Source organism: Ovis aries, chromosome 11 (assembly GCF_016772045.2).
Source record: "Ovis aries strain OAR_USU_Benz2616 breed Rambouillet chromosome 11, ARS-UI_Ramb_v3.0, whole genome shotgun sequence".
Lineage (NCBI taxonomy): Eukaryota > Metazoa > Chordata > Mammalia > Artiodactyla > Bovidae > Ovis > Ovis aries.
Window position 1 is genome coordinate 39,641,949 of NC_056064.1, and position 27,489 is coordinate 39,669,437.

The window sequence follows — 27,489 nt, forward strand, 5'->3', positions numbered from 1 at the left end:
TTTGCAACCCCATGAATTGCAGCACCCCAGGCCTTCCTGTCTGTCACCAACTCCCAGAGTTCACCCAAACTCATGTCCATTGAGTCAGTGATGCCATCCCACCATCTCATCCTCTGTCATCCCCTTCTCCTCCACTGCCAGCACTTACTCCTGGGTTTTAATAGTATAGACGGACAGGAATTTGGTAAAGAACAGTGTTAATCCTTCAGAAGTTTTTATCATCTGCTTCCTTCCTCTTTGGCTATTTGCTTAAAGTGAATTGGTGATATCCTTTGTTACTCACAGTAGCCTTGAGTAATAGCCCTACATATTGAGGAATAAAAAGCAAGTCTGGAACCATTGAAATAAGGCCAGTGTTGGTTCTATACGTAATTAGGCTGTTCATAACCATCTTTGTCTGATGCAAGGAGATCCAACCAGTCCATCCTAAAGGAGATCAGCCCTGGGTTTTCATTGGAAGGACTGATGTTGAAGCTGTAACTCCAGTACTTTGGCCACCTGATGCAAAGAGCTGACTCCTATGAAAAGACCCTGATGCTGGGAAAGATTGAGGGCAGGAGGAGAAGGGGACGACAGAGGATGAGATGGTTGGATGGCATCACCGACTCAATGGACATGAGTTTGGGTAAACTCTAGGAGTTGGTGATGGACCGGGAGGCCTGGTGTGCTGCAGTTCCTGGGGTCGCAAAGAGTCGGACACAACTGAGCAACTGAACTGAACTGAACTTGTCCAGTGCACCGTTTGTATTAAATATTTCTGTTCAGTTCTGTTTAACAAACATTATCTATTAATAGATGGGAATATAGAATGACTATGACATGTTTCCTATCTTTGTGGAGTTGGGTGGCCAACTCTTCAGGGTTGCCCAGGACTGTCCTGGTTTTAGCACCTAAAGTCCCATGTTGGTTGGTCCCTGGAGAGTTGCATTTAGTAGGGAGGCTGAACAAATTGCTTATTTATGTAAACATTTATTAAACTCCCCCCCACCCCCAGACTTGGGAGCATCTGGGAAGATGTGATTTCAAGGAATGAACAGGAATTTACCAGAAAGAATGACAACAGAGGGTTACATTTCTAGGCAAAAGAGATTGAATTTACAAATTCACATTTACAGATTCACAAAATTTACAAAAGCACATAAATGTGAAAATAACATAGCATGTTTGAAAAACTGAAAAAGGAGTCAGTATTGCTAGGGCAAGAAGAGTGAAACACATAATGGCGAGATGAAGCTGGACAGTTGCAAGAAGCCAATTTAAATTTTATTTATAAGAGACAGCCATTCAGAGGTGCTGGTTAATTTTTTGTTTTCAAGTTATATAATTAATGCATTTCATTAATTGTCCAAATTACTGTAAAATTATTATTTATACTTAAATACCTTTATGAGATAAAACGTGATATTAAAAGATTCCTTTCTATCACTATATCTGTGACCCACCACAATTCTTATTAAAGCTGCACTTTAAAAACCAGTTATATATACAGTAATAATGCATCAAAAACTTTAATGATGATGGTTATCATCTTTCAGTTTGCTGGACTATAGTTTTAACATACTTTCGTCTGTTCCTTTTGCTCTTCTGTTGAGGGATGTGTCAGGCCAGGAAATAATTGCAGTCCTGCTTGGTGTCCATTCTGGTGGGTCCAGCCCCTCTCTGTCCCTAACTTCCCAAGTTCAGGAAGCTGGTGAGCTTCTAGACTAAAGTGAATTTTCTTTTCAGTTTTCTAAGCAGGCTGCAGGAGTCTCATAGTCTAGTCTGATCCAACCAGCCTCTGCTCTTGCCCATTCAGTGTCTACACAGAGACTTTTGAGTGAGATGGCATAGAGAGGAGTCCTCAGCTGGATGAAGAAGGGAAAACAGTTGATGAGAGAGGGAGGAGAGGGGGGTTGGGCTTCGTGATGTTTATCTTAATTACACAACTATAAATGAAACCAAATTATTTTAGCTATAGGAGAGACCAATTAGTCTTCTGCTTTAGAAAAATCACTGAATGGTCACTATATAGGGTGTGGACTGGGGGCACATAGACTTATTAAAAACGTCATAAGAAATGGTCTGAACTTAAACTAACTAAGGCGTTGCTAGTAGAGGATGGACAGCATGGACTTGGTAGATCAGTAGACTTGAGAGAGTGAATGGTGGGGAATCAATCAGTGTACTCAAAGATTTCTCACTTGAGAAACATCTAGATGGGTGGCACAGTGGTCAATATAGGGAATACAAGAAGAACAGAATGCGTGAGGTGAAAGGGGAAACCCCATACTATAATATATTCAGGGTACTATAATATATCCAGGGTAGTGATACCAAGTAGGCATATGATCACATGTGAGTTTCAAACTAGCAGTGTAGATTCAGGAGTTACCAAGCATAGAAAAGATATGAGAAGATGAAACCTGAGAAACTGGTCAGATAGATCAGAAGAAAATAAGGAAATATCATGAATGCAAAATTAGCAGGTTTAAGGAATGAGTGGTTATAGATGATATAAATAGGTTTTAGGACCCAAGAAGAGAATAAAAAAGGTGAGTGGTGAAAATGTGGGGTAAGTGGGTGGGTAGCATGATTAGTGGGAAGGTGATTGTGACTTTAATTGTTTTTGTTAATTTTTTATGAAGGATGCAGAGCTTTGAGCATGTTTAAATGCTAAGGAAAATGAAAGTCAGTAAAGAGGGGAAAGTTGATGATTCAGGAAAGAACCAAAGTAATTTAAAGGATTGAGATTTTAGAGGAGATGGCATCAAAGCCAGAGGTGGTAGTATGGATTATCCTTGAACAGGAAAAGAGATTGACACATTTTTTCTGTAATTGAAGGAAAAGGAGAAAACAAAGTTAGAGGTGTAAATAAGTATAGGTAAAACAATGTTAAATAGCTCCCACCTAACAGATGACATGTTTCCAGTGAAGAAGGTTATCTACTGAGAGTAAGAGGGTGTGGGGATGGATTAGGAAATAAATAGGTTCTGGTAATATTTAGGTCTAGCCTGGTTTTCCATAGCCATATATCTATTGCTTTTTTTTAAATATATTTTATCATTTCCACCATCTTTTTAAAATTTTTATTTATTTAAATTTAATTAATTGTTGATTTTATTCATTTATTTAGCTGTACTGGGTCTTTGTTGCTACACCTGGACTTTCTCTAGTTGCACTGTGCAGTGGCTACTGTCTAGCTGCGCTGTGCAGGCTTCTCACTGTGGTGGCTTCTCTGGTTGCGGAGTGTGGGCTTAGTAGTTGTGGTGCACAGGCTTAGTTGCTCTGCTGCAAATGGAATCATCCCAGAGCAAGTATTAAACCCGTGTTCCCTGCACTGGCAGGCTGATTCTTAAACCACTGGATCACCGAGAAAGTGCCTCTATTGCCATTTTAACTTTTAAGTCGTACCATAGTAGAACTTCCCTTGAGTCTTGGGGTCAAAGTAAGGATGCCAAGGAATTTGAGGAACCCTTTTTGTCTCAATATAGGACTCAAGACAGCTATTTCTTTCCTTTTTGCTTTTCTCAAAAATTGCTTATAAATTGAACTTAAAATGTGATGAGGTATGGGACAAGTGGGTAAGGTGCCCATAATCTTTACTAGGAATGTTGAGTTGATTTAATGTAAAATTTTGTTGGTAGTAGTTACCTGGCTTTAATATTTTGTCCTATTGCTCAGATTTTGAGGAGCACCTCATAGAATAGCCTTTCCCCCCCTCTTCTATCTCATTTTTCTGCTAGATCTGAGCTATCAAACACCTGAGATATCCCCAGTCCTTTAAAAAAAGTCAACTGGCTTTTCATTCCCCAAGAGGTAACACAAACTGTACACAAAAATTGAGATAGGTATGATTAATCCAATAGTTAATTATAGTTTAAATAGTTTCCCAGAATTTTGTGTTGCATTTTATTAAAATATTACTTGATTCAATGTCAAAGGAAGGATATTTAGCAGAGTGAAACATGGATGTGGTCTCTTTAACATTAACATTATATAACAATTAACATTTTGCTGTAGTTGCTCCCTTACTTTTCTGCCTTACTTATTTTAAAGTAAATTACATCAGGATGTTTGACTCTAAATCTCTGACAAAATTATTATATATTATTTTCTAACAGTCCATAGTTTATATTTTTTCAGTTATGTCAAAAATATCTTTTGTAGGGATTTCCTGGAAGTCCAGTGGTTAGGACTTGGCACTTTTGCTGTTGTTGCCCAGATTCAATCCCTGGTCGGGGAACTAAGATCCAGCAAGCCCCATGGTGTGGCCAGAATAAAAAAACAGTCTTTTGTGGAGCTAATTTGTTCAAACCAGAATCAGTCAGGGATTATGAATTGGATTTAGTTGTTAGGCCTCTTAAATCTCCCTTAATCTGAAATAGCCCATTCAATTTTTTCCCAACCGTAAGTATTTAATCTAGCAGGTTCTAGTCACTTTTGTTTGCCAAGAAATAAAAGAAATATTTAGTTAAGGAATCAAATCCAAAAACATAATAGTAGTCTTAAAAAAAACTCCCTTAGGCTTTGCGGAGTGGTGTGGTCAAAGAAACTTAATCTGGGAGAGTTACCATTAAGAGCAGAACTAAAAGGTTAAAATTCATTTTTGTAATTCTTTAACTCCTAAATTAGCACTTAACTTTTATATTTTTGGTCTCATCTTGTTGCATGTGGGATCTTAGTTCCCCGATCAGGAATTGAACCTGTGCCCCCTGAAGCAGAAACTCTGAGTCTTAACTGCTGGACTGTCAGGGAAGTTCCAGCACTTGGCTTTTTAAGTGTAATTTGGAAGCTCCTGTTGTTACTTATGAAAATAATTATTTTTGTTTTACAGTGGTCAGATCAAACTAGCAGATTTTGGACTTGCTCGGCTCTATAATTCTGAAGAGAGGTGAGTCATTCATCAAAATTACATATGGGAAATAGGAAAAAGTCCTTTTTATTCTTGGATATGCTAGTATTCTGTAAATTGCAGTAACTGAAGAGTTCCATAATTTTCTAAATGTGTTACCACCTAGATTTCAGACACTTAATTCTTTCTGAATTCTTGAACCTGCTTTAGACTGAAATAAATCAACCCAAATTGGAATGGAAGTTATTTCTTCATCATCTTCTGTCCAGTTTACTTTTGAACTGTTGGGTTGCTATGGAGCTGTTTTGATGATCCCATCTCCAATTGACAGCTGTTTTAATTTGCATTTAATTATATAAGTATTTTTCATCAGAAACCATTATAAATTTATATCATGATTGTATTTTATTTTTCAGCCGTCCTTATACAAACAAAGTTATTACTCTGTGGTACCGACCTCCAGAACTTCTGCTGGGAGAGGAGCGTTATACACCAGCGATAGATGTTTGGAGCTGTGGGTAAGATTCCTTTCATCTTTTTTTTGTTTGTAACTCACATACTGATGAACTTGTATCATGTTTTATCTCTCCATTTGTTTTTTTGCAGCTCTTCTTTAAGTTCAGAAGGATAGGGATCAACTTTTAGCCAGAGTTCAAAGAAATCTGTGAAATATTTCTTCATATCAGACACATAGTTTCAAATAAGATTCATAGACTGCAATTGATATCTCATCTTTTAATTATAGATTCCCCCTGCATCTCTCTTAGGTCCCCCCTCCTTATAATTTTTTTTTTTTTAGAAGAAATTGGTTTACTTGTCCTATAGAGTTTCTCACCATCTAGACTTTGCTGATTATTACATCTTCATGGTGGTTTTTTTTGCATAGTTCTCTATTTTTATTTCCTATAAATTGTAGGTAAGTGCAGGTCTGATTCCCAATACCCACTGACCCTGAAACTATTTTACAGGTGGTTTTATATACTTCTGACAGATCACATAGTTACTTGTATATCCTAGTTGGGGGTAGAAAGCGGTGGGAGCCTCTTGTCCAGAGTACAGGCAATAACTGGGTGCATTATCTGTAGAAAATTTAAAAACAATTAAAAATTCATTGCAAATTAGTCAACTTTTATTATCCTCTTACACAGGCAGTTCTAAACAATGTCTAATAAAATATTCATCCCTATTGGAGTGGAATTACATGTACACACACCACTTTATGTAATAATATATAATTGTCTCGTTTGGAAGTGTTGTTAGCTATTAGTGGTCTGCATCCATCAATTCATTTGGGATTTTTGTGGTATGATATTCTAATCATTTCATTCTTTCTTGGAATAGAGAAAGGTTATCTATTTGGCTAACCTTGGGTACAAATGATATTGAAAAGGCTTAATTAGGAAGTTACCTGGCAGTCCAGTGGTTAAGACTCCACATTTTCACTGGTGAGAGCATGGGTTCAGCCCCTAGTTGGGGAGCTGAAATTCCACAAGCCACCTGGGTGGGGCCAAAAAAAAAGTTTTTTAAAGGGTTTTATTAACAGTTTAAATCTTTCATTTTATTTACTAGTTTTCAAAATAATAAGATAGCTTACTGTTATCCTCCAAAAATGACCAAAGAAGAGGTTGTTTGGGGTTTGGTTTTTAGTCTCATTATGAACTCATGGATTTAAACATATTTGACATGTTTTAATTCATTAGAGTTATCATCCTTATTCCTCTTCAAACTGTCTAGACTTCAGTCATTGGGAGTTTATTCAGGTTAATTCTTGGGACCTTTTGACTCAACCATAGTGGAATTGATAGCCTCTATTGTTTTCTGGTTCTAGTCTCATCTAGTTCATTTCCTGCCACAGACCTGGAATCGGCCATTTCTCTTAAGGTGTCCTTTTAGTAGAAAATTATATTTAGAGACCACAGTTTGTATGTTAGGGGCATAAACATTTTAAATGGGTCATGTTAGTTAATTGTTTCTTAAGCTGTATTATTTATGCACACTGACCTTGACCTCCATACTTTAGGATTCTGACACATACACTAAACAGGGAGCATATCACTTTTTTCCATCCTTTCTCTCCTCTATTAATGTCATTCGTTCAGAGGAGAACTACGGGGCTTTTATTTCAAAATTGAAAAGGGTGATGGAGAAAGAGGTTAATTTCTGTAGTAGCCTACCCAACTCAAATGAAGCTTTAGTTAAATTTTACTGACTCAAGCTGGGTGTGTTTGTGTTCTGGACTATTTGCTTTAACAGTATTAGCTTTTAAATTGTCACAGCTAGGCTGTAAAGTTAACGCCCCATTAAGATGCACAGGGAAAGTTCATAGCTCTGTTAGTATTATTTCTGTGCAATCTACCACCTCAATGCAGTAGCCAAGTGTTGATTACATAACAATGTCTTCCTCACTGAAGGACTAGAAACTGAAAACACAAAAACACAGTTGCAAATTAAAATTGTAGAAAATTATGCTTTCTTTAAAAGCTCAGTGACTCATTGAACTGAGATTTTGCTTGACTTTTGATGTGCACTTAATACTTTGTTGATTGTGGTAGTCTCTCTGAAGATGTTTTTGTGGGATGTTCTTGGCAGAATTAATCGATGGAACAGAGCAGTTCAGGGTGAAAATCAAGGGAGAAACCACACAGACTAGTACAACACATTGTACCTAGAGTCTGTAAACTCAGCAGGGTTGTTCTTTCTGTGTTTTATTTTACCTGTTGTGATAACACTGTATTTGGAATTTGATTTGGCAGTTAATATTAGAAACAAATTTTGCTTATGCTTTTTTTTCTATGGATAAGGTTTGAGAGACTATTGGAAGTAAGAATTTGAGGTTAACAAATGCTAAAAGAAAGTTGCTGAAAACTTTAAAAGCTACATTTGTTTGCTTTCTTAAATTTTGTCAAGCTAAAGAATTTCAAAGTTAAACTGTATTATAGTCATCCCTCTGTGCCCACAGCAGGGTTGGTTCTAGGACCCCCTGCACACAAAATCCTGGGGATGCTCAAGTGTGTTATATTAAATAGTGTAGTGTTTACAAGATGCTCAAGTGTGTTATATTAAATAGTATAGTGTTTACATATAGCCTACACACAGCCTCCCACATATCCTCCACTGTATTTTCAATAACCTCTGATTATTTATAATACCTAAACACTGTAAATGCTCCAGTAGTTACCAGTGTGGCAAATTTAAGTTTTGATTTTTTGAAACTTTCTGGAATTTATTTTCTGAATATTTTTAGTTCATGGTTGGTTTAATCTGTGGATATGGTACCTACAGATATGGAGGGCTGACTGTAAACACTGGTTTCAGAAGTATTTGTAAATAAATCTCATTTCAGAACACAGGCCAGAAAAGAGATTTGTTGTCCTTTTTTTTGTTTTTTTCTTCCCTCACATTTTGAAAAAATATTTCAGGTATAAAAAAGTATAGAGTATTGGCGTAATTTTTTTCATGTTTTAAATTTATTTTGAAATAATTAGAAAAGATACTAGGATAGTACGAAGAATGTTAGTATAGTCTTTATTCAGATTTACTATTTTTTTTAACCTTTCAATTGAGATTTATAATAAACTGCATATATTTAACGTGTATAATTTAAGTTTTGACATTGGTAAAACCATCACCACAACCAAAGTAATGTGCTGCAAAATTATCCATGTGTTCCTTTGTAGTCCCTCTTTACTGTCCACATCATCCCATTCCCCACACCCACTCTTCTGCTCGCTCTTTAGATTGATTTATATTTCTAGAATTTTGTGGTAAACAAAAGCATAATGTACATGTTCTTTTTTCACATTGGCAGCTTTTACTCAACATAATTATTTTAAGATTATTTATGTTAGTTTTACTGATTTTTAACTTGCCACATTTCCTTCTTTAAATAATTTTATTTATTTATTTTTGGCTATGCTGGGACTTCTTGGTGCATGGGCTTTTCTCTAGTTGTGACTAGCGGGGGCTAGTCTCTAGTTGCAGTGCTCAGGCTTCTCATTGTGGTGGTTTCTAATGGGCTTCAGTACTTGCGGCTCCCAGACTCTAGAGCACAGTGTCAGTGATCGTGGTGCAAAGGCTTAGTTGCTCTGCAGCATGTGGGATCTTCTCAGATCAGAAATTGAACCTGTGACTCCTGCGTTGATCAGCAGGCAGATTTTTTTGCCACTGAGCCACCAGGGAAACCCTACATTTCTTTTATATTCATATATTTTATACCTATATATGTGTGTGTGTTGTATGTATATATAATATATATATGTACTTATATGTAATATAACATACAGTATATTCATAGAATAAAATGTATATTTGTATATGTGTACTATATATATATATCTTTTTTCCAGAACCATTTGAAAGTAATTTTATATGGTAGTGGTGGTGGTGTAGTTGCTAAATCATGTCTAACTCTTGTGACCCCACAGACTGTAGCCCGCCAGGCTCCTCTGTCCATGGTATTTCCCAGGGAAGAACGCTGGAATGGGTTGCCATTTCCTTCTCCAGTAGTTCTGTATATTCACACACTAATTTTGTCAGTACGCTCATGATGTCCTGGCAACGATACCTCATGTAATAGAGGATCCAGTTTAGTAGCACATATTACATTTAGTTTTCATTCTTAATCTGGAACAGTTACTTGGCTTTTTTCGGTTTTGATTTTGGCTGAAATTTAAGTTTTGTTAATTTAAAATATTAGTTGCAGGTATACAACATAATGATTCAGAATTTTTGTAGATTATATTCCATTTCAAGTTACTGTAAAATATTGACTGTATTCCTGTCCTTGTAGCTTATTTATTTTATACATAGTCTCCTACCCCTAGATTGCTCTTTTCCAGTTTCTTCTCCCCACTGGTAATCATTAGTTTTTTCCCTGTATCTGTGAGTTTGTTCCTTCTTTGTTACATTCTTTCATTCGTTTTATGTTTTAGATTATACATATAAATGGTAATATACTGTATTTGTCTGAATTATTTCACTTAAGCATAATACCTTCTAGGTCCATCCATGTTGCAGATGGCAGAATTTCATTCTTTCATATTTCAGAAGTGTTCTTTTCATGGTATTACATTTGTACTCACATGAACCCTGCTTACCTTTTTCTGGCGATGTTACTTTGGTCACTTAGCTAAGGTGTTGTTTTCTTTACTACTAAATAGTTACTAGTTTTCCTTTTATAATTAATAAATAATTTATCGAGAGATACTTGGAGACTGTGTAAATATGTCAATATAGTTTTGAAAGGCCTTTTCAAAATGGTGAAAGAATTTAAGCATATTTGAAAGTCCTGTTGAAACTGATTCTAACTGATGACAATGAACTTTACAAATATAATGTCAAGAGGGCTGTATATAGTGCCCATTCTGCAGAGTAGATGAAGAAAAAGGCTAATATTATTCTTATTGGAATTGCTCAGCATCTTTGTAAAATTGAAGTGAGGAGTTTTTTAGTGTTTAGCTATTTCCTTAAATTTACAGTGGAATTGGTAGAAAAGGACTCTTGACTCCTTTTTTCTTTATTTTTTTACCACACCATGTGACACGTAGGATCTTAGCTCCCCCACCAGGGATTAAGCACATGCCCCCTACATTGGAAGCACAGAGTCTTAACCACTGGACTACCAGGAAAGTCCCTTGACTTCTTGTTTCTACTTATAGACTGTCTTTTATAGGTGGCAAAAATTTGATCTACCAGCAAATCTTAATCTTTAATATTATTTTCACCATAAGAATTATTTTCTTTTATGAAAGTCAGGCCCTTAGTTTTGGGCTTTTTTAGTATATTAGATGCAACCTGATACACTATTGAAGTTAATTGAAATACACTTTAAATAAGCTCCAGGGATTTCTCTTCTGACCTCTCAATTTTATTCTTTCTAGATGCATTCTTGGGGAACTATTCACAAAGAAGCCTATTTTTCAAGCCAATCTGGAACTGGCTCAGCTAGAACTGATCAGGTATAGCTGTGTATGTGCTCTGAGTGCCCAAGGTTGATCAGTAATCTCATCCTCTAATTTCTAATACTTTTCATTCATTCTACTAAATGATTTTATGCTCCTTATGTCCAAGTAAGTTTCTCTTCAGTCAGGTTTACCATATATTTTGTCATGGGCTGTATACAAAAAGTGTGTATGTATGTATATGTATATATATATACATACACATATACACACACACATATACATACTTATATATATAAAAGTAAGTGTATTTCAGTTACTTAATTTGCATAGTTTTTATTAGTTCTTCATGTAAAAGCATGCTGTTTTCAGAGTAGTTGTTTATTCTTATTTAGGTTAGATTAAGATCAACTTTATTCGGCAAACATTCACTGAGCCTATTCTCTAACAAATTCCTATCACTGTTTAACTTTAGGATTCAGAAATAGGTCCCTGCCTTCAAAGAACTCAGAGTTTAGTAAGTGATGCATCATGTAAACAGATAGTTATAAAAAAGAGCCTTTAATAGAGGGTTTGGGTAAGGTCTGGGATTGGGATGGAATTTGAATTTTGTTTTTTGTTTTGTTTTGCAATAAGATTAAAGAGAAGAATATGACAAGCTAATATACACTTTTTTAAAAAGGTAGTGTATAACCCATTATGTGTTATGCAGTAAACTCAGTTTTCCATCAGAATTCCAGTCTTAAGCTCTCCTCTGCTAGTTCAGCAAGGATGTTATAGGACCAGTTCAGCTCTTTGAAATTAATGCTAACTGAACAGAACAAAACTGGTAATGAAAATCTATGTGGGACATTAAGAACATGTTTTACAAAGCCAAATGTGTGAATCATTTTAGACTATTGTGCCAGTATTTTCTCATTACTATTTTTTAACCAACTCTTCTGTCCTTAAAGCAGTGAGGTCAGGTTTTACCTCTCTGCATGCCTTTTAGTTTAATAAGCCAAAAGCCCCCATACCTGAGCAGGTAATCATTTCTGCTTCTAGAACTGCTAAAATTTATAATGCTCACTCACTTCCTTGTTCTTGCTTTTTGCTTTGTTTTCAGTCGACTCTGTGGTAGCCCTTGTCCAGCTGTGTGGCCTGATGTTATCAAGCTGCCCTACTTCAATACAATGAAACCGAAGAAGCAATATAGAAGGCGCCTACGAGAAGAATTCTCTTTGTGAGTTTGACAAATATGTACATCTATTTGTTTATGTGTTTGGCTGTTGTTTGGACTTAGCTTTTTCCTGTCCTGGGGAATTAGTGCTATCCCAGTTTATTATGCCAACACACTGTAGGAAAACATTTTATTTTTGAGCATTATGAGTTTCATCATAGTCTTGCATTCAAGGCTTCATGTTTTCTACCTGTGGTACTATTGCATTTCTTGAATCCTGTGTGGAAGCAAATCTGCTTTCTTGTTTAGCCAGGTTCCAACTCCCTTCCCATGGTTTTTTACATGGAGTTGGAAATTCAGAGACCTTTGGCATAAAGTTACAGGCTTAAGAACTGGAGTCATTGTGAACTTGTTCTTTTGCTCTTCCTTTCCACAGCATTCCTTCAGCAGCACTTGATTTACTCGACCACATGCTGACGTTAGATCCTAGCAAACGTTGTACAGCTGAACAGACTCTACAGAGTGATTTCCTTAAAGATGTTGAGCTCAGCAAAATGGATCCTCCAGAGTAAGTGCTGGTGGCCTTGTAGTGACTCTAAGCCTGAGAAACTAAAAATAATAGATTTTTTAAAAAAGAAGCTGCAGTGGCCAACCACATAGAGAGGTTTTTAAACATTTCATCTTTTTTAATTCCTTATATCTGCAATGATCATGTTACCCCATATGTGCAAGAACAGTCCTAATTTTATGTATTTATTTTTTAAAATATTTATTTGTTTGGCTGCACCAGGTCTTAGTTGTGGCATGTGGGATCTTTAGTTGTGGCATGAGAACTTCTGGTTGTGGCATGTGAGATCTAGTTTTCTGACCAGGGATCGAACCAGTAGTTTATCTGTCAGGCCATATGTCCTGAATTTTTATATAGAAAACATGGTCTCTGAATGTGTCTTTCTTCTATCAGAATTTTGTTAATTTTCTCTATTGTATGGGATCCTCAGAGGTTCTACACTCCCCATCTCACATTCTGATAGAAACCTTTGGACTTTCACTGACAGCATTATAACTTTCACGTCCGAGTTTACGGGCACTTCTTTCTTATAGGAATACTGTATCTTAAATGTATGAGATGTTAGTATATGAACAGGTAATAACTACAAATCTGATAATCCAAAGAAATATCTTAATTCATTTATTGTGTTTGAATTTTGATGCATTGAATGTGGCTGAAGTATGTAAGCTTTTTAGCAAAAATTGGAAATTTTGGCTGTGGTAATCTGTGTTGTGGTAAGATTTAACTTACTGGAATTTATTGAGTATTGGAAAGTCCAGAAATGTATTAAACCTCACAAATGAAAATATTCGGTCATGGAAATTCAGTGGGCAGAAAGAAAAAAGAACCAGTTTTTTGGTCCTTAGAGACCAAGTAACACATAAACTGATTTTACACAGAGATGGTTTAATTACAATGTGCTCATGTGGTTCCAAGATTTAAATTACTACCTTGCCTGGGCTTTTTGTAAATATTAAGAAGGCAGTCACCTTTGTTCTGTTTATTCCCTATTAAAATTTGACCAAGAAAAAAAAAGTCTCCTTAATTTTTGTTATGCTAAGCACAAACAGTTATAAAACTTAACCATTTGACTGGAATATGGACATTTTTATAGAGCAGGTGTGTCTCTGTTATTAGCAAGATCTTCATTTCTCACTGTAGAAAGAAATCCTTTGGGCATTTGGATCTTTAGTTCTTCAGACTACCATATGCCGTGATTCTATTTACGCTGCTGCTGTTTACTAACTTTTCTGCTTATTTTAATATTTTCTTTATCCTTTCCATTTCCCCTTGCTCTTTGCCTTCCCATTTTAATCTCTTGTTCCTCCATTCACTCAGTAGTGCACATTCCCACACACATTTCCCCTTTTGTCTTTTTCCAGCCTCCCCCACTGGCAGGATTGCCATGAATTATGGAGTAAGAAACGGCGACGGCAGCGACAAAGTGGTGTTTTGGTAGAAGAGCCACCTCCACCCAAAGCCTCTCGAAAAGAAACTATCTCAGGGACAAGTGCTGAGCCTGTAAAGAACAGCAGCCCAGCACCACCTCAGCCTGCTCCTGGCAAGGTGGAACCTGGGGCTGGGGATGCAATAGGTCAGTGCTTTTATTAAGCACTTGGCAGATTTTGAAGGTCAAGTGTAAGGATTTGTGTCTGTGTGTGTGTTTTAATTTTTAGCCACTGAAAAATTAGTAGAGAGTTTGGTATCCTCATTATGTAAGGGGAAAAGGAGATAAGCCCAGTTTTATACGTGTGGTCTAGAAAACTTAAAATAGATTATTTCCCTATCCTGAAAACTAATATCTCAATTCAGTGTGTGGCATAAATTAGTGAAATTAGGTAAGCTGAATTTAAAGATTAGTTTACCCATGGCTCACTAACATATAATTAGAGCCCTGTCTGTGTTAGATTTGATAAGACCTTAGAATTTAATCATGTTAAATCATAGTCGCTAAATGCAGTTAGTTCTGTGGACTGTTATTTGATCTAAATATATCCAAAACTGTGTAATAATGAATTTTTATAAGCAACAAAGTAGCTCTCCTGTGGTACAACTGTTTTTTCTGAATTACAGCTTCCTTCCTTGGCTCACTTTTCCTTCATTATCTATTTAAAACAGTGGCTTTCAACACTGGCTACACATTATAATCATCTAAAAAGCTTTAAACATAAACACCTCCGAACAATTGCCAGATTTCTAGGGATAGGACCTAAGGCTTCTGAATTTTAAATCTCTCCTGATGTACAGTAAGGGCTGAAAATCACTGACCTTGAAGAATATAGATAAAGTCACTTTTACTCACAATACAGAGATATTTTAATTAGTCCCTGTATTTTTAAGTGAAAATATAAAGAGTAACAAATGTTTCACAATTGGAGGCATGAAAAATGAGATATTCAAAATGAAACTTCATTCATTGGATATTGTAAGTTGCTCTTGTCAGTTGAAGACGGCAAAGGTCCTTGCCTTGCCTTGCCTCATCCTCTTATATTGGTTCCACTGTCTCTCCACAGGCCTCGGTGATATCACACAGCAGTTGAATCAAAGTGAATTGGCAGTGTTACTGAACCTGCTGCAGAGCCAAACGGACCTGAGCATCCCTCAAATGGCGCAGCTGCTTAACATCCACTCCAACCCAGAGATGCAACAGCAGCTGGAGGCCCTGAACCAATCCATCAGTGCCCTAACGGCTGCCACTTCCCAACAGCAGGACTCAGAGCCCACAGCCCCAGAGGAATCTTTGAAGGAGATAGCCCCTGCCCCAGCGGTCCAACCTTCAGCAGAACAGACAACCCCTGAAGCTTCAAGCACACCAGCTGACATGCAGAATATGTTGGCAGTTCTTTTGAGTCAACTGATGAAAACCCAGGAGCCAGCAGGCAACCTGGAGGAAAGCAACAGTGACAAGAACAGTGGGCCACAGGGGCCCCGAAGAACTCCCACAATGCCACAGGAGGAGGCAGCAGGTAAACAGACCGGTCATGAATCTCATTGAGCTCAGGTGCTGTTGATCCTCTTAAAAGTCTCTAATGTTTTCTTTTTCACATCAGTGGCCTCAGTTTCAGTTTTTCTGTAACTTAGTCTACAGAAGAACATAGCACCAAGTGATGTATTTCTTGCCCAACTTCTTTTATTTAAGTCTCAAAGCTTCTTAAAGCACCTTTTGTATACTGATTGTTTTTCCATTTTTCCATTTCCTAGGAAGTAGGTAAGTAAAGTCCCTGTGTTCTCACACAAGAAAACCACAGCCATAGCTAGTGATGCATCTTGAACCACTGTGTGTGTGGTGGTCAACTAGTACTAGCACTTGAAAATCTGCCTTCCAAGCAAATCATTATCAGATTGTACAAATAGCCACTTGTACTCTAGAACAGTGGATGCTAGGTACTGAGTTCCTGGAAACATACAGTCAAGAAAGCCCTAATAAAATATCACTGTTAATCTCCCAAAGAATGATTTGAGAAGATTTCTAAGCAGGTAATTAACACCGTACATTTCCTTTCCAAAAAATAGCATATAAAAATGATTTCTTTAAATCTGTGTTCCTGAAGGATAAGTGAATGGACCCCAGATTAGAAACTGAACATTATTATTTTTTTTTTAAATCGAAAAAAGGAAATATGTATAACTTGATCTTACATAAGCACAGCATGCAATTTATTAGAGGGAAAAGAAGTTTAAATTTTCTAGTCAATTCTGATTCACAGTCTTTATTTCTAAAATCTTTACTTATTTGTAAGTGCTTTCAACTCCTTGGAAATTTTTGCTGTCCATGAAGACCCCATGAATTGGGGAAATGAGAAGATGTACAAGGGCTGTTGGAGTACACTAACCTTCAATTTTTAGGGTGTTGCATTCACGTTTCAAATTGGTTGGTGCAGAGTATATGCCTTATTTCCACTGGTACAGGATCAAATAAGTTATTGTATGTAAAGTTTTAAAAAAAAAGATAACAAATAAATTACCCTCTTTACTTTATGGATAAGGAAACTGCAATCTAGGGAATTTAAATAAGCCTATCTATGGTCCCACTACTGTCACCATATTATTGGCAGAGACAGAACTAGAATTCCTGTACTTTCTTAATGAATGTGTTTCTTAATTCACTTTGCTATTTTGTCATAACAATTTCAATAGTTTTTAAGAGACTCTGGGATGTGGAATAACAGAGAAAGCAAATCTAGAATTAAAGCAGGTCTGTTTGTCTCATCTCTCATACTCTCCTCCCTTGTACCACCACCCACCCCCTCACCAACCAAAAAAAAAAATTATGATCAATAACTGAAAGAAGTTACTCAAGTTAAATGGCATAGTGATTGAAAGAAATTCGCCCAGTAATTAAGTCAAGCTATCAGCCAAATGGTGAAAATGAACTAAAGTTTAGGCCTAGCTCATGGCCAGAAATTACTGGATTTACTTTTCAGAGGAGAGTAAAAATGCCATCTCTAATTATTCCAGTCACTTCTGAATTATCCAGTTGGTGACTCTCCTGTGCCTATCTTGCTCCTGCTACCTCTTATGTGGCTGTTTTGCTGTTCATCAGCACTTCCACCAGAGGGCAGACTGAGTTAGCCAGAGAAAGTAAAAATCTATCACTTTGGCTACTATTTAGCTATTCTGTGGAGAAGGAAATGGTAACCCACTCCAGTATTCTTGCCTGGAAAATCCCATGGACGGAGAAGCCTGGTGGGCTACAGTCCATGGGGTCACAAAGAGTCGGACACGACTGAGCGACTTCACTTCACTTAGCTATTCTGTACTTGTTGAGAAATGGTTATGGTTGAATCTAATTACTAAAGTGAAATTTTCAGTTATTTGTATATTTCATTGATCCCTCTGACCACTGGTACAGACTGTTAAGGGTTGGCAATATTGTTAACACTTTAAATCTTATAACTATGTTTTTTTTAATGTGATCTTTATTTTTAACTCTTAAGATGTTTTATTAGCCTTTAATAGTTCTTTGCAACCAGTCTGCCTTTGCTATTTTGAAGTAGTTTTCATCCTCTCATAAATGTGAAAGAATGTGAGCTCAAGAATTAGTTCTATTGAAATACAACTAAAACTATTTGTATGAAAGGCAAAGTTTGAATATGAAATGTAGTATAGATGGAAGAAAATAAGTTTAGCTTTGTCCATTTTTGCAGTTAGGCATTTTTAAAGTTGTTTGCCCTTAGTTAAAACAAACAAACAAACAAAAAACCAAAAAAACTGGTGTTCCACTTCATGTATGGACCAAAAATAGTTTTTAAAATAACTGGTACTGTGATGTTCTTATGTAGTGAGATGTGTAGTGTTGATAGTGAAAAACTCTGAAATCTATAGATTTTTGTAGTCCAGTTAGCTCTCCTGTTTTTGGATGTCTACTTTTCAAGTTGTGAGTTTTCTATAGCTAATTTTTCATCCTTTAATTTAGCTTTCTCTACCATCTAGTCAGCCAGCCAGTCTGTTAACAAAAAATTGAGTGGGTACTGTATATAGGATGATCAACTTGTCCTTGTACTGTCCTGGTTTTAAAACCAAAAGTTTTAAACCTGGGAACCTTGTTCAGTCTCAGGCAATTGGGACTCTTGGTCACCCTAATTGTATTTACATATAGCACCTGACCTTATCCTCCACTGCTCAACAATTTTGTAGTATTTTCAGAATACTTTCATCTGCCCACTAAGGGTATGCTTACTTTACTGATTGTTTTTGCAAAATAGAATTGTGGTATATATGCTACCAAAATACCTAATTGTTATAAAAACTACTTTTGGCTTGCCTGAGTAATGACTTTATATCACTGTCTCATAATAAAGAATTGATTATATGAACATTTAAAAATATGCTTCATTAGGGAACAGAAAAATCAGTCATTTGAAAGATATCCCCAAACAGTTTTTTCTTCAGCAAGGTAACTCCCAACTCTAAAGGCATGCTTCTGACTACTTGGTTTTGTGTGTCCTCAAACTCACACCATTTTACATTTCTAGTCTCTTGCCTTGGCAGGAGTTCATTATCAGACAATGATTGCCATGGTTAGGCAAATTAATCCAGTTGTGGGTAACAAAATGTCTAGGGAATGATTCTAGTAAGACCTTTGGAAAGACAGAGTATAGTATTAGTTCAATACATTTCTAAATACTCTTCTCACTGTCTCCAAGATAAACAAATGTTTATCAACAGCCCATTCTGCATGACATTGCTGTAGTGACTTTTTATAATTACTGTACATAGGAAGCTGAATGACAGTACGGTGGTTTTCCTCAGACTGTGATTATGGGGAGAAGGAGCTCAAACTGGGAGAAGCAAGTGTATATGTATACATGATGGTAATGAAAGGTTTTTACTAATTTCATCTCACCTGTATATTCTTCTAGCTTTATTTTACGTGTTAACCTGATATCATCAAACATTCTGTAAAATGTGTTAGCTAAGTCCATACAAAGTTTCCTGTTGTACAGCAATATTATGTCCTAGATATGTGACCACAGCATATGTATTGTTCCTCTCATCTTCCTTCTTTCTACTTTATTTTCATTAATGTTTTGATCCAACAGCAAAAAGGGGTGGGGAGGCTACCAACAGCCTACATATTAGAACAGTTCCTTAAGGAAGGAAATGGAGGAGATCTCAGACAAAAATCAGGACAATCGTTTGAAATACATGATTTTAACACCAGCTGTTAGATCCAAAATGCAACTGTTTTACTTTTAATCGCTTGATTTTATTTATAAATTGCGATTTCCTGATCCCAAGGTTTTTTGCTTTATATATATATTTGGTTACTTGTATTGATATTTGTTTATGTTGGGCAGTGTGTGTGTGTGTGTTTGTGTTTATAATCACATGTGATTTTTAAGATGGTGTTTAAAAGAAGTAACCCTTCCACAGCATGTCCTCCTCACATTCTTCCACCAGAGAAGAGGCCCCCTGAGCCCCCCGGACCTCCACCGCCGCCACCTCCACCCCCTCTGGTTGAAGGCGATCTTTCCAGCGCCCCCCAGGAGTTGAACCCAGCCGTGACAGCCGCCTTGCTGCAACTTTTATCCCAGCCTGAAGCAGAGCCTCCTGGCCACCTGCCACATGAGCACCAGGCCTTGAGATCAATGGATTACTCCACCCGACCCCATCCTAACAGGACTTACGGAAACACTGACGGGCCTGAAACAGGGTTCAGTGCCACTGACACTGATGAACGCAACTCTGGTCCAGCCTTGACAGAATCTTTGGCCCAGACCCTGGTGAAGAACAGGACCTTCTCGGGCTCTGTGAGCCACCTTGGGGAGTCCAGCAGTTACCAGGGCACAGGGTCAGTGCAGTTCCCAGGGGACCAGGACCTCCGTTTTGCCAGGGTCCCCTTAGCATTACACTCAGTGGTCGGGCAACCATTCCTGAAGGCTGAGGGAAGCAGCAACTCTGTGGTACATGCAGAGACCAAATTGCAAAACTATGGGGAGCTGGGGCCAGGAACCACTGGGACCAGCAGCTCAGGAGCAAGCCTTAACTGGGGGTCCTCAGCTCAGTCTTCTGCTTATGGCAAAGTGTATCGGGGGCCTACAAGAGTCCCTCCAAGAGGGGGAAGAGGGAGAGGAGTTCCTTACTAACCTAGAAACTTCAGAGTCCTGAAAGATCCCTACCCTATCCATTCTTCCATCCAGTCCTCTGAACCTTTAATGAAATAATTTGCCAGAGCGAGGTAATCATCTGCATTTGGCTATTGCAAAGCTATCTGTTGTATTCCTTGCTCACTTGCTCCTAGCAAGCGACTTATAAAATAGTGATATTGGCACCAGTTCCTCCTGGATGGGATATAGTCAGAATATTTACTTCAACTCTACCTAGTAAATACAAGTAGAGAATATGGAGAGGGTTATTAAATTGAAAAGTAAATGTTTAATTAGTTCATTTCCTGTGCTTCTTGAGCAGAAGAAGGAAACAGTTTCAATTTTGAGATGGCTCAGGAGAGGTTCTTAAAGTTTTTTTTTTTAATGGTTTCCTTTGAATTTAGGTTTTTTGGTTTCTTTCCTTTTTGTTTTTTTATTTTTTAAGAGAATAGTGTTCACAGAATTTGAGCTGCTCTTAGGCTTTTGCTTTAAGGGAAACAGAGTGACTGGCTGGTTTAAATAAATGTTTCCTTCCTCTCCACCATCTCACATTTTTGCTTTCAAGTGAACTCTTTTTTTTTTACCCATTGAGCATCTTGAACATACCTTTTTTCCAAATAAATTGCTTATTCTTAAAGTTTGCTCCACTTTGAGAAAAGACATGCCCCCACCCCCCTCCCTGCACATGAAGCAGGTTGTAGAAAGTGGCATTCTTGGGCAAGTAGGTAGACTTTATCCCATCTCTTTACCTTTTTTATCCCATCTTTATAGACTTTCTCTTTCTCTCTACCGCTCTCTTTTTGAGGCATTTGTTTGGAAAAAAAATTAATTGTTGAGATGCCCAAGAACCTGGGATAATTCTTTACTTTTTTTGAAATAAAGGAAAGGAAATTCAAACTCCTATATTGTTCTCTGTAAATCTTCAATTCTAAATTTTTTTTTTTAAACCATGTTCTGATGGTGAAGTTGATTTGTAGATGCGAACAGCCTAGGACATTGCTGCTGAGGTAGGGTTAGAGATGATCCCTCCATACCTGGAGGGTTAGTAACATCAGTTAGCATACTGTTTACACATATTTTTTTATGTAAAAAAAAAACCTTTGAAACAGAGCATTGTAATATTGTCAAAGAGGAAAAAAAAATACATCCTGAAAATACATGGAAATGTAACTTAGTATAGGGTGAATATTTTTCTGAAGATATATCACTACCTGAGACCTTTTTTAAAAAAAGTAATTTTAAAAGAGTATCCCATAAGAAAGAACAGTATTGACATACACACATATCAGCATGAATATCCTGTCAATTCTTTTAAAGATTTTCCTCTAGAGAGATTTGGTTTTGGTAAAAGGGGTTAAATTATAACTTCATGGCAAGAATTTTGCTTTATTATCAGAAAATGAAAGAGGGGAAGGCTTTCAGGGTGGGATAACCTGGGAGGTTTCTCATTCTGGCTTCCAGTTGTGTGTGAGTACCAGCATATAATGTGTTTTTAAAACATACACATTTATAGAAATTATCTGCACAGACCTAGATGCTTGTGGAATGTAGGTTAGCCCCCCTTTACAAAGAAAAGGCAAAATGTGTTTCAGCATCTTGGAGAAGAGTTTACAGAACTCAAGTAAAGTTTTATGTTTCAATGCCAAGTTCATATATTAAAAAATAAACAATACTTGTGAGAGAGAGATGCGTTAATAAAAAAAAAAAATGTAAAGAAAGAAGAATCCTCTTCTGATACTTACATGAAGACTATTTTCCCCTGTTACTGAAATAGGCAGATATCTGGTGTGTGTATTTCTTTATTATCCTCTGGGTTTTGGTCTGGCCTTGCCCTCAGGGCCAATCATTGATTAAAAAGAGAAACTTTAGCCATTTTGGCATTGATGGCTTTTCTTACCGGTGAGTCCAGTTAGATTTGCTAGGCTCACTGACATGCTGTTGGTAAATTGCATTAAAGTTCATCTGAACCTTTTGTCTGTTGACTTCTTAGTCCTCAGACATGGGCCTTTGTATTTTAGAATATTTGAATTAAAGACATTGGGCCCAACTCTCCCATTTTTGACTAGAGAACTTAAGCCTGGATCCTTTCAAAAGTACCAGTGAGAAAAATTGGTTTTCCATCGAATATGAATAAAATCTCTATGTATTTTAATTGTATTTTGGTTATCAGCAGTCACCAATAATGTTTTTCCCTCCCCAACCCTTATTTTTAATTATGCCAAATATTCTAAATAATATACTTAAGTCTCCATTCCCCTATCCCTTCTATTAGGTAATGGGGTGAGTGTGTATGTGTGTGGTGTGTGTTTGTGTGTATGTATGATCCCATTTCAACCCCCACCCCCAATTTGGGAGTCTAACCTTTGAAAAGAAAAGATTTGGCAATTTTGACTATTTCTAAAGGCAAAGGGACAAAGAAACTCAAATATCCTGGAATATCTTGTGTGGAGGAAGAAAAGGTATTGGTTAATTTTTCAGCTATGTTATCTATAAATGTGATGGAAGTAAAGGTTTGGCAGAATTTCTACTTGGGTATTAGAAAATTACAAACCAAATTAATTATATTCAGAAGTGGTTTTGATTATTGAACCATGGGAGATATTAAGTCCATGAAACATATTATTTTGAACAGATGAGAAATCTGACTCTGTTCACAAGTGAGAGGCAAAACTGGTTTGACCATGATCATTTTTGTGGTTTTGAAAACAAATTTGCTTGACCCAGTTTCTTTAGTTTCTTCTTCAACTGTCCATTGGAATGATAAGAATTTGAAGAAAACATCAAATCTATAAGTTTAAAAGCAGGGCAGTTAGCACAAACTTGTAAGTAGGACTTCTTGTAGCTTATGCCATAGACATCACCCAAACCACTTGTGTGTGTGTGTGTGTATGTGTGTGTGTGTGTGTGTGTGTGTGTGTAATATGCATATATAGTTACAGTACTAAAATGGTTACCAGCAGGTTTTGAGAGAGAATGCTGCATCAGAAAAGTGTCAGTTGCGACCTCATTCTCCCGATTAGGTTACTGACACTGTATTCCTTTCTCTCTCTGTTTTGCCTCCCATTGGGTTTACTTTGTTTATGTACAGATATTTTGTAATATATTAAATTTTTTCTTTCAGTTTATAAAAATGGAAAGTGGAGATTGGAAAATTAAATATTTCCTGTTACTATACCACTTTTGCTCCATTGCATTTACTTCTTAATTTGTACCCTTTGAGCAGATCTAATTATATGTATAAAGGGCATTTTTCCTCCACTTAATCCTAGGGGTGCTTTGTCTCAGAATCTCTGTAGACTCATAGACTACCAGAAGAAGAAGTTCTTAGGGTTTGAAGAGGTGCTTCAAAACATTATACTGGGAACTAGAAAACAAGAATTGGGGGAAACCATAAGATGTGATTTTCTAAAGTAGAAAACCATTGTACAAAAGTAATGATGGTGCCAGGCTGTCAAAAGAGTTGAGCTTCATGTACCCTGACTCCTTCTGAAAGGAGAGGTAAGTGGGTTTGAGCTCAACCATCATCAAAAGAAGTTGGTATGGGGCTGTTTAGACCAAAAAATAGTCTCTTCAATCAGAGACCCTCATCCCCACACCAGTTCCTCTGTTACCATGAGTAGGATCAGCATGGGGATGGATTAGTGTTCCCAGCTCTGTTGAGATTTCCTGATACATTGCCAATCCAGGAAGTAAGTCAAAATTGTTGATAGGGGTAAAATTCCTGTCATTTCCAAAGCTTTTCCTGTCTCCAACTGAGGAGAAAATTGCTTTCCCTTCTCTGTCATGGTTTAAGATACAGAAGACTAAACTTTCCCTTGTAATGTCTGCTGCAGTCCTGCTAGTTAGGACATAAGTAGACAGGACAGGAAAAAAACTATCAGGAGACAAGAAGAGGGGACATAGGTATCAGGAAGTTGTGTGTGGAATAAGCAATCACAAGATTAAGGAGTACAGCAGAACAAGAAAATTAGGAAGAAATATAATTCAAAAACTGGTGATGATGAGGATTGCCAGTGTATTTTTGAATCCCCACAGTTTAAGTATGATGTTCCCTTGCCTGTGGGCTGTCATATCTTTACCCAAGGAGAATGGAGAGCTCAAGATTGTTCCAGTTCCTGGAGTCTTGTGTTTCTTGTTAGTCTCCAGAGAAAAGGAATTCATTTTCAGTCTTTTTATACTGCAAGTTCATGACTAGGAGTGTGAACTTCAACCTAATAGAGAATATTATTTCTACTTCGTAGCAGTGACCATTTTCAATTCTTGGCCGAAAGCTGAGGCCCTATCTAAGCTGGACTTTTTTTCTCCATCACACTCAAGGCTATTTCTAAGTAGGAACCATACTGTTCAGTACCTAAATTTCTTAGGCACTATCTTTTCCAAGATAGGCATCCTTAACTGTATGGTAAGGTTAATGCCTCAAGTAAGTTAACAGTTTTTGCTGAACTGGGATTTTCGTTGTTATTAAAGATTGCCCCGTAGCTTGACACTTTTTTTTTTTAAGGTTTTGAATTACTTCTCTGTTCACAACTTAGTCATCCTGAAGGGCTAGGGGAAATGGATGTGGGGAGTTCCTCAAGCAAGTAAATAGTCAAACATTCCAAAGGAGAAATGAACTGCTAAGTCTTCTGGTTGTCCTGAGAGGCAAGGTGAGCATTCCTGGACACTTTAATTTTTCTGTCCAGGTGTGGCATTTCTAGTGTTCCTATATAGCCTATATAGTTCCTATATAAACTCAAGTGAGAGTTTACTCCAAGCCAGTGGGGGAAGTATGACACCTAAAGGAATCACTTGTGGTACTCTACCACACCTCTCATGTGCAGCTAGCTCTCCATCTCCTGTCCATCCACTGCATTTCCTATCTTTCTTTTCTCCACTCACTTCCCAATTCTCATGCTTTAGTCCTGCCAGAGATATTGATTGCTTAATCCTGCAAGGAATTTAGAATTACTGCTGCTTTGTAGTTTTGAAGGGTAGTGAGAAGCAATTCAGGAGACAAACTTAATGGGGTGAAAGGTGAAAGAAAAAGCAAAATAACTTTCTTATTGCTAAGAGCTATGAAAGGAGCTTTATAATTATTGCAGTACTTTGTGTTGTGGAGTACAAGAAATTCTTTAACTGGTCAACCTTCATTCTCTTCCCTTATATACTGAAACTTGCTTTTGCTAGTAGCTCAGTTGCAGATGGTGTCTCTAGGAAGTAAAGCTTGGTGAAAGAGAGAGCACATGAGGATTGCTTTGATGCCCTGATGATTAACCACTAGGTTGCCAAAACACTTGACCGCTGGATTGCTCTCATATCTCTTATCTCAAGAATTAGTAGTCCAAGGCTGAAAGAGAGATTGATGTACAGTTAGTCTGTAATACTCTCTAAGTGGGTATTTTGGCCACTTCATGCAAAGAGTTGACTCATTGGAAAAGACTCTGATGCTGGGAGAGATTGGGGGTAGGAGGAGAAGGGGACGACAGAGGATGAGATGGCTGGATGGCATCACTGACTGGATGGACGTGAGTCTGAGTGAACTCCGGGAGTTGGTGATGGACAGGGAGGCCTGGCATGCTGTGACTCATGGGGTCGCAAAGAGTCGGACACGACTTAGCGACTGAGCTGAACTGAACTGAAGTGGGTAGTTGTTAATAAAGCCGTATGCAGCCCTCAGCCACACAATAGTTCTCTGGAATGAGAAGGTATAACCATGAAATAAACTCATTTAGACATAAGTTCCTTCGGACCTGAAAATAGTTGGTTTTGGGGATGTTGTGCTCTGGTATGGTTGTAACTTGAAGATCATGTTGATAGTTCCAAAAGAGTGAAGGACATTTTATCCAAGTCCAAAATCACCCCTGAGGGAAGCAGCATGGAGAGACCTTTAAAAGGCTACAGTGTAGCAGAGCAAAGTGAAGAGCCCAGCTAAGTGTCTTGTCTTTTAGGAGCCTTTCTGATGGATTGTCTAAGGAAAGGATCCCTCTTCTTGTGTTTGATGAGGGACACCCTTGGTTAGGATCAGCTTGTGGACGGATAACCCTCTCCACCGAGGCTAATGCAATTTTGAATGCTTTTGACACTGGACAAAAGAGGCTGAATTCAGAGAGCTAGAGAAAACTTAGGAGTCTGATCCCTTTTATAAATTCAGGAGCTTCTAGGTTTGGCCTTGAATTAGTATTTACAATTTCTGTTAGGGGACCAAAGTTCTCATATAAAATGAAGCAATATGAGAAGGAAATGGAAATAAAGGAAAGAAGGGAGAACTGGAGAAGTCTGGTAATGGGGCTGCAGAAAGAAACAGTGTATAATTGCTTATAAAGAAGAGATAAGATATGAGAGTGGTAGGTAAAATTGTGGTTGGGGTAGTGAAAGGGAATAATTGCATTAAAGATTCACAGTTTATTTCAAGGAGGCCCCATTAGAGAGTAAAGCGTCCCCTTGATTACAGTAGTGTTACCTTTATGGTTGGAGGATCGGCCTGAAACCCTTAAACTGGGGGATGCTATGCAGACAGTTTCACTCGGGAAACTAGATTATATTAAGCAAATAATTTATATCTAGGACCTTTTGCTTAGCACTGCTATCTACGTAGTTCAAGAGAATATTCCAGGATTAAGGAGGAAATGATATGGATATACCAAGCTAAAAATTATTTGTATTCTTGGAGTACTAACATTCCCCTGCAGGTGGTTGTATATGTTTTAGGTCAACCTGGAAACTATAATATTATTCCTCTCCCCTTCATTTTAGATACAAGCGAGGATGATGCATAGAAGAGCAAACAAACCAGAATATATGAATTTGAGTCAGAGAATGCTAGAGCTACAAAAGGGCATTAATTTGTCTAGTTTAGTGGCATCGTTAGGCAGTGAAAAAACAGACCCAGAAAGGTTGAGAAAGTGTTGGGAGTAAGAAGGGAGAAAATGGTGACTAACGTTGTCTGGAACCTACTATATACTAGGTATCACAGTACCTTTGCTTTTATTATCTAGACTATTAAGCACCTTGAGGCTAAAGAATGGAAAGGATAAAAGGCAAATCCTTATTATTCTGAGCAATATGTAGGAGATAAAAGGAGGTAGCAGGTCACTTTTTCCTGTCAAATCACAGGACAGGGGAGCCTGGTATGCTGTGGTCCATGGAGTTGCAAAGAGTCAGATACGACTTAGTGACATAACATAACTTAGCGACATAACAACAAAATCACACAGGGCTAAACCAGAGGAAGTGGTGTCAGTATTTGGAAGTGAAGTTATTCTCAGGAAGTACTTCCTAAGTAGTTGAGACGACTCATGAATAACTTCTCTATTCCAAGGGACCTTCTAAAAATGTGATGGTCAGAGACCAGCTACAGGCAAGGCTGGTAGGAAACAACCTTACTGTTGCCTCTGGGATTGATTTGCATTCTAGAAAATCAGGTCATGACCTGAGAATATAGGATTAACCTTAGGGAACAAAATGGGACTTCTCATCCTAAG

General features: G+C 37.4%; 1 protein-coding gene across 26 annotated transcripts in view; it reads left to right on the forward strand.

Moving 5' to 3' along the window:
* The window catches only part of CDK12 (cyclin dependent kinase 12), a 64,929-nt gene that overhangs the window by 19,834 nt on the left and 17,606 nt on the right, over positions 1-27,489 (forward strand). For 8 of the 26 annotated variants that reach the window (XR_009595588.1, XR_009595589.1, XR_001043574.5 and 5 more), the window contains exons 7-13: positions 4,814-4,870; positions 5,248-5,349; positions 10,711-10,788; positions 11,837-11,953; positions 12,327-12,458; positions 13,823-14,034; positions 14,954-15,406. Coding sequence is in view for 9 of the 26 variants with exons in the window: in XM_060395577.1 (XP_060251560.1) it covers positions 4,814-4,870; positions 5,248-5,349; positions 10,711-10,788; positions 11,837-11,953; positions 12,327-12,458; positions 13,823-14,034; positions 14,954-15,406 (1,151 nt within the window). In the remaining 17 variants the exon portion in view is untranslated. Of the gene's footprint in view, positions 1-4,813; positions 4,871-5,247; positions 5,350-10,710; positions 10,789-11,836; positions 11,954-12,326; positions 12,459-13,822; positions 14,035-14,953; positions 23,204-27,489 lie in introns of those variants that run through there. The other 18 variants (XR_009595579.1, XR_009595580.1, XR_001043572.5 and 15 more) reach the window with 5 other exon arrangements.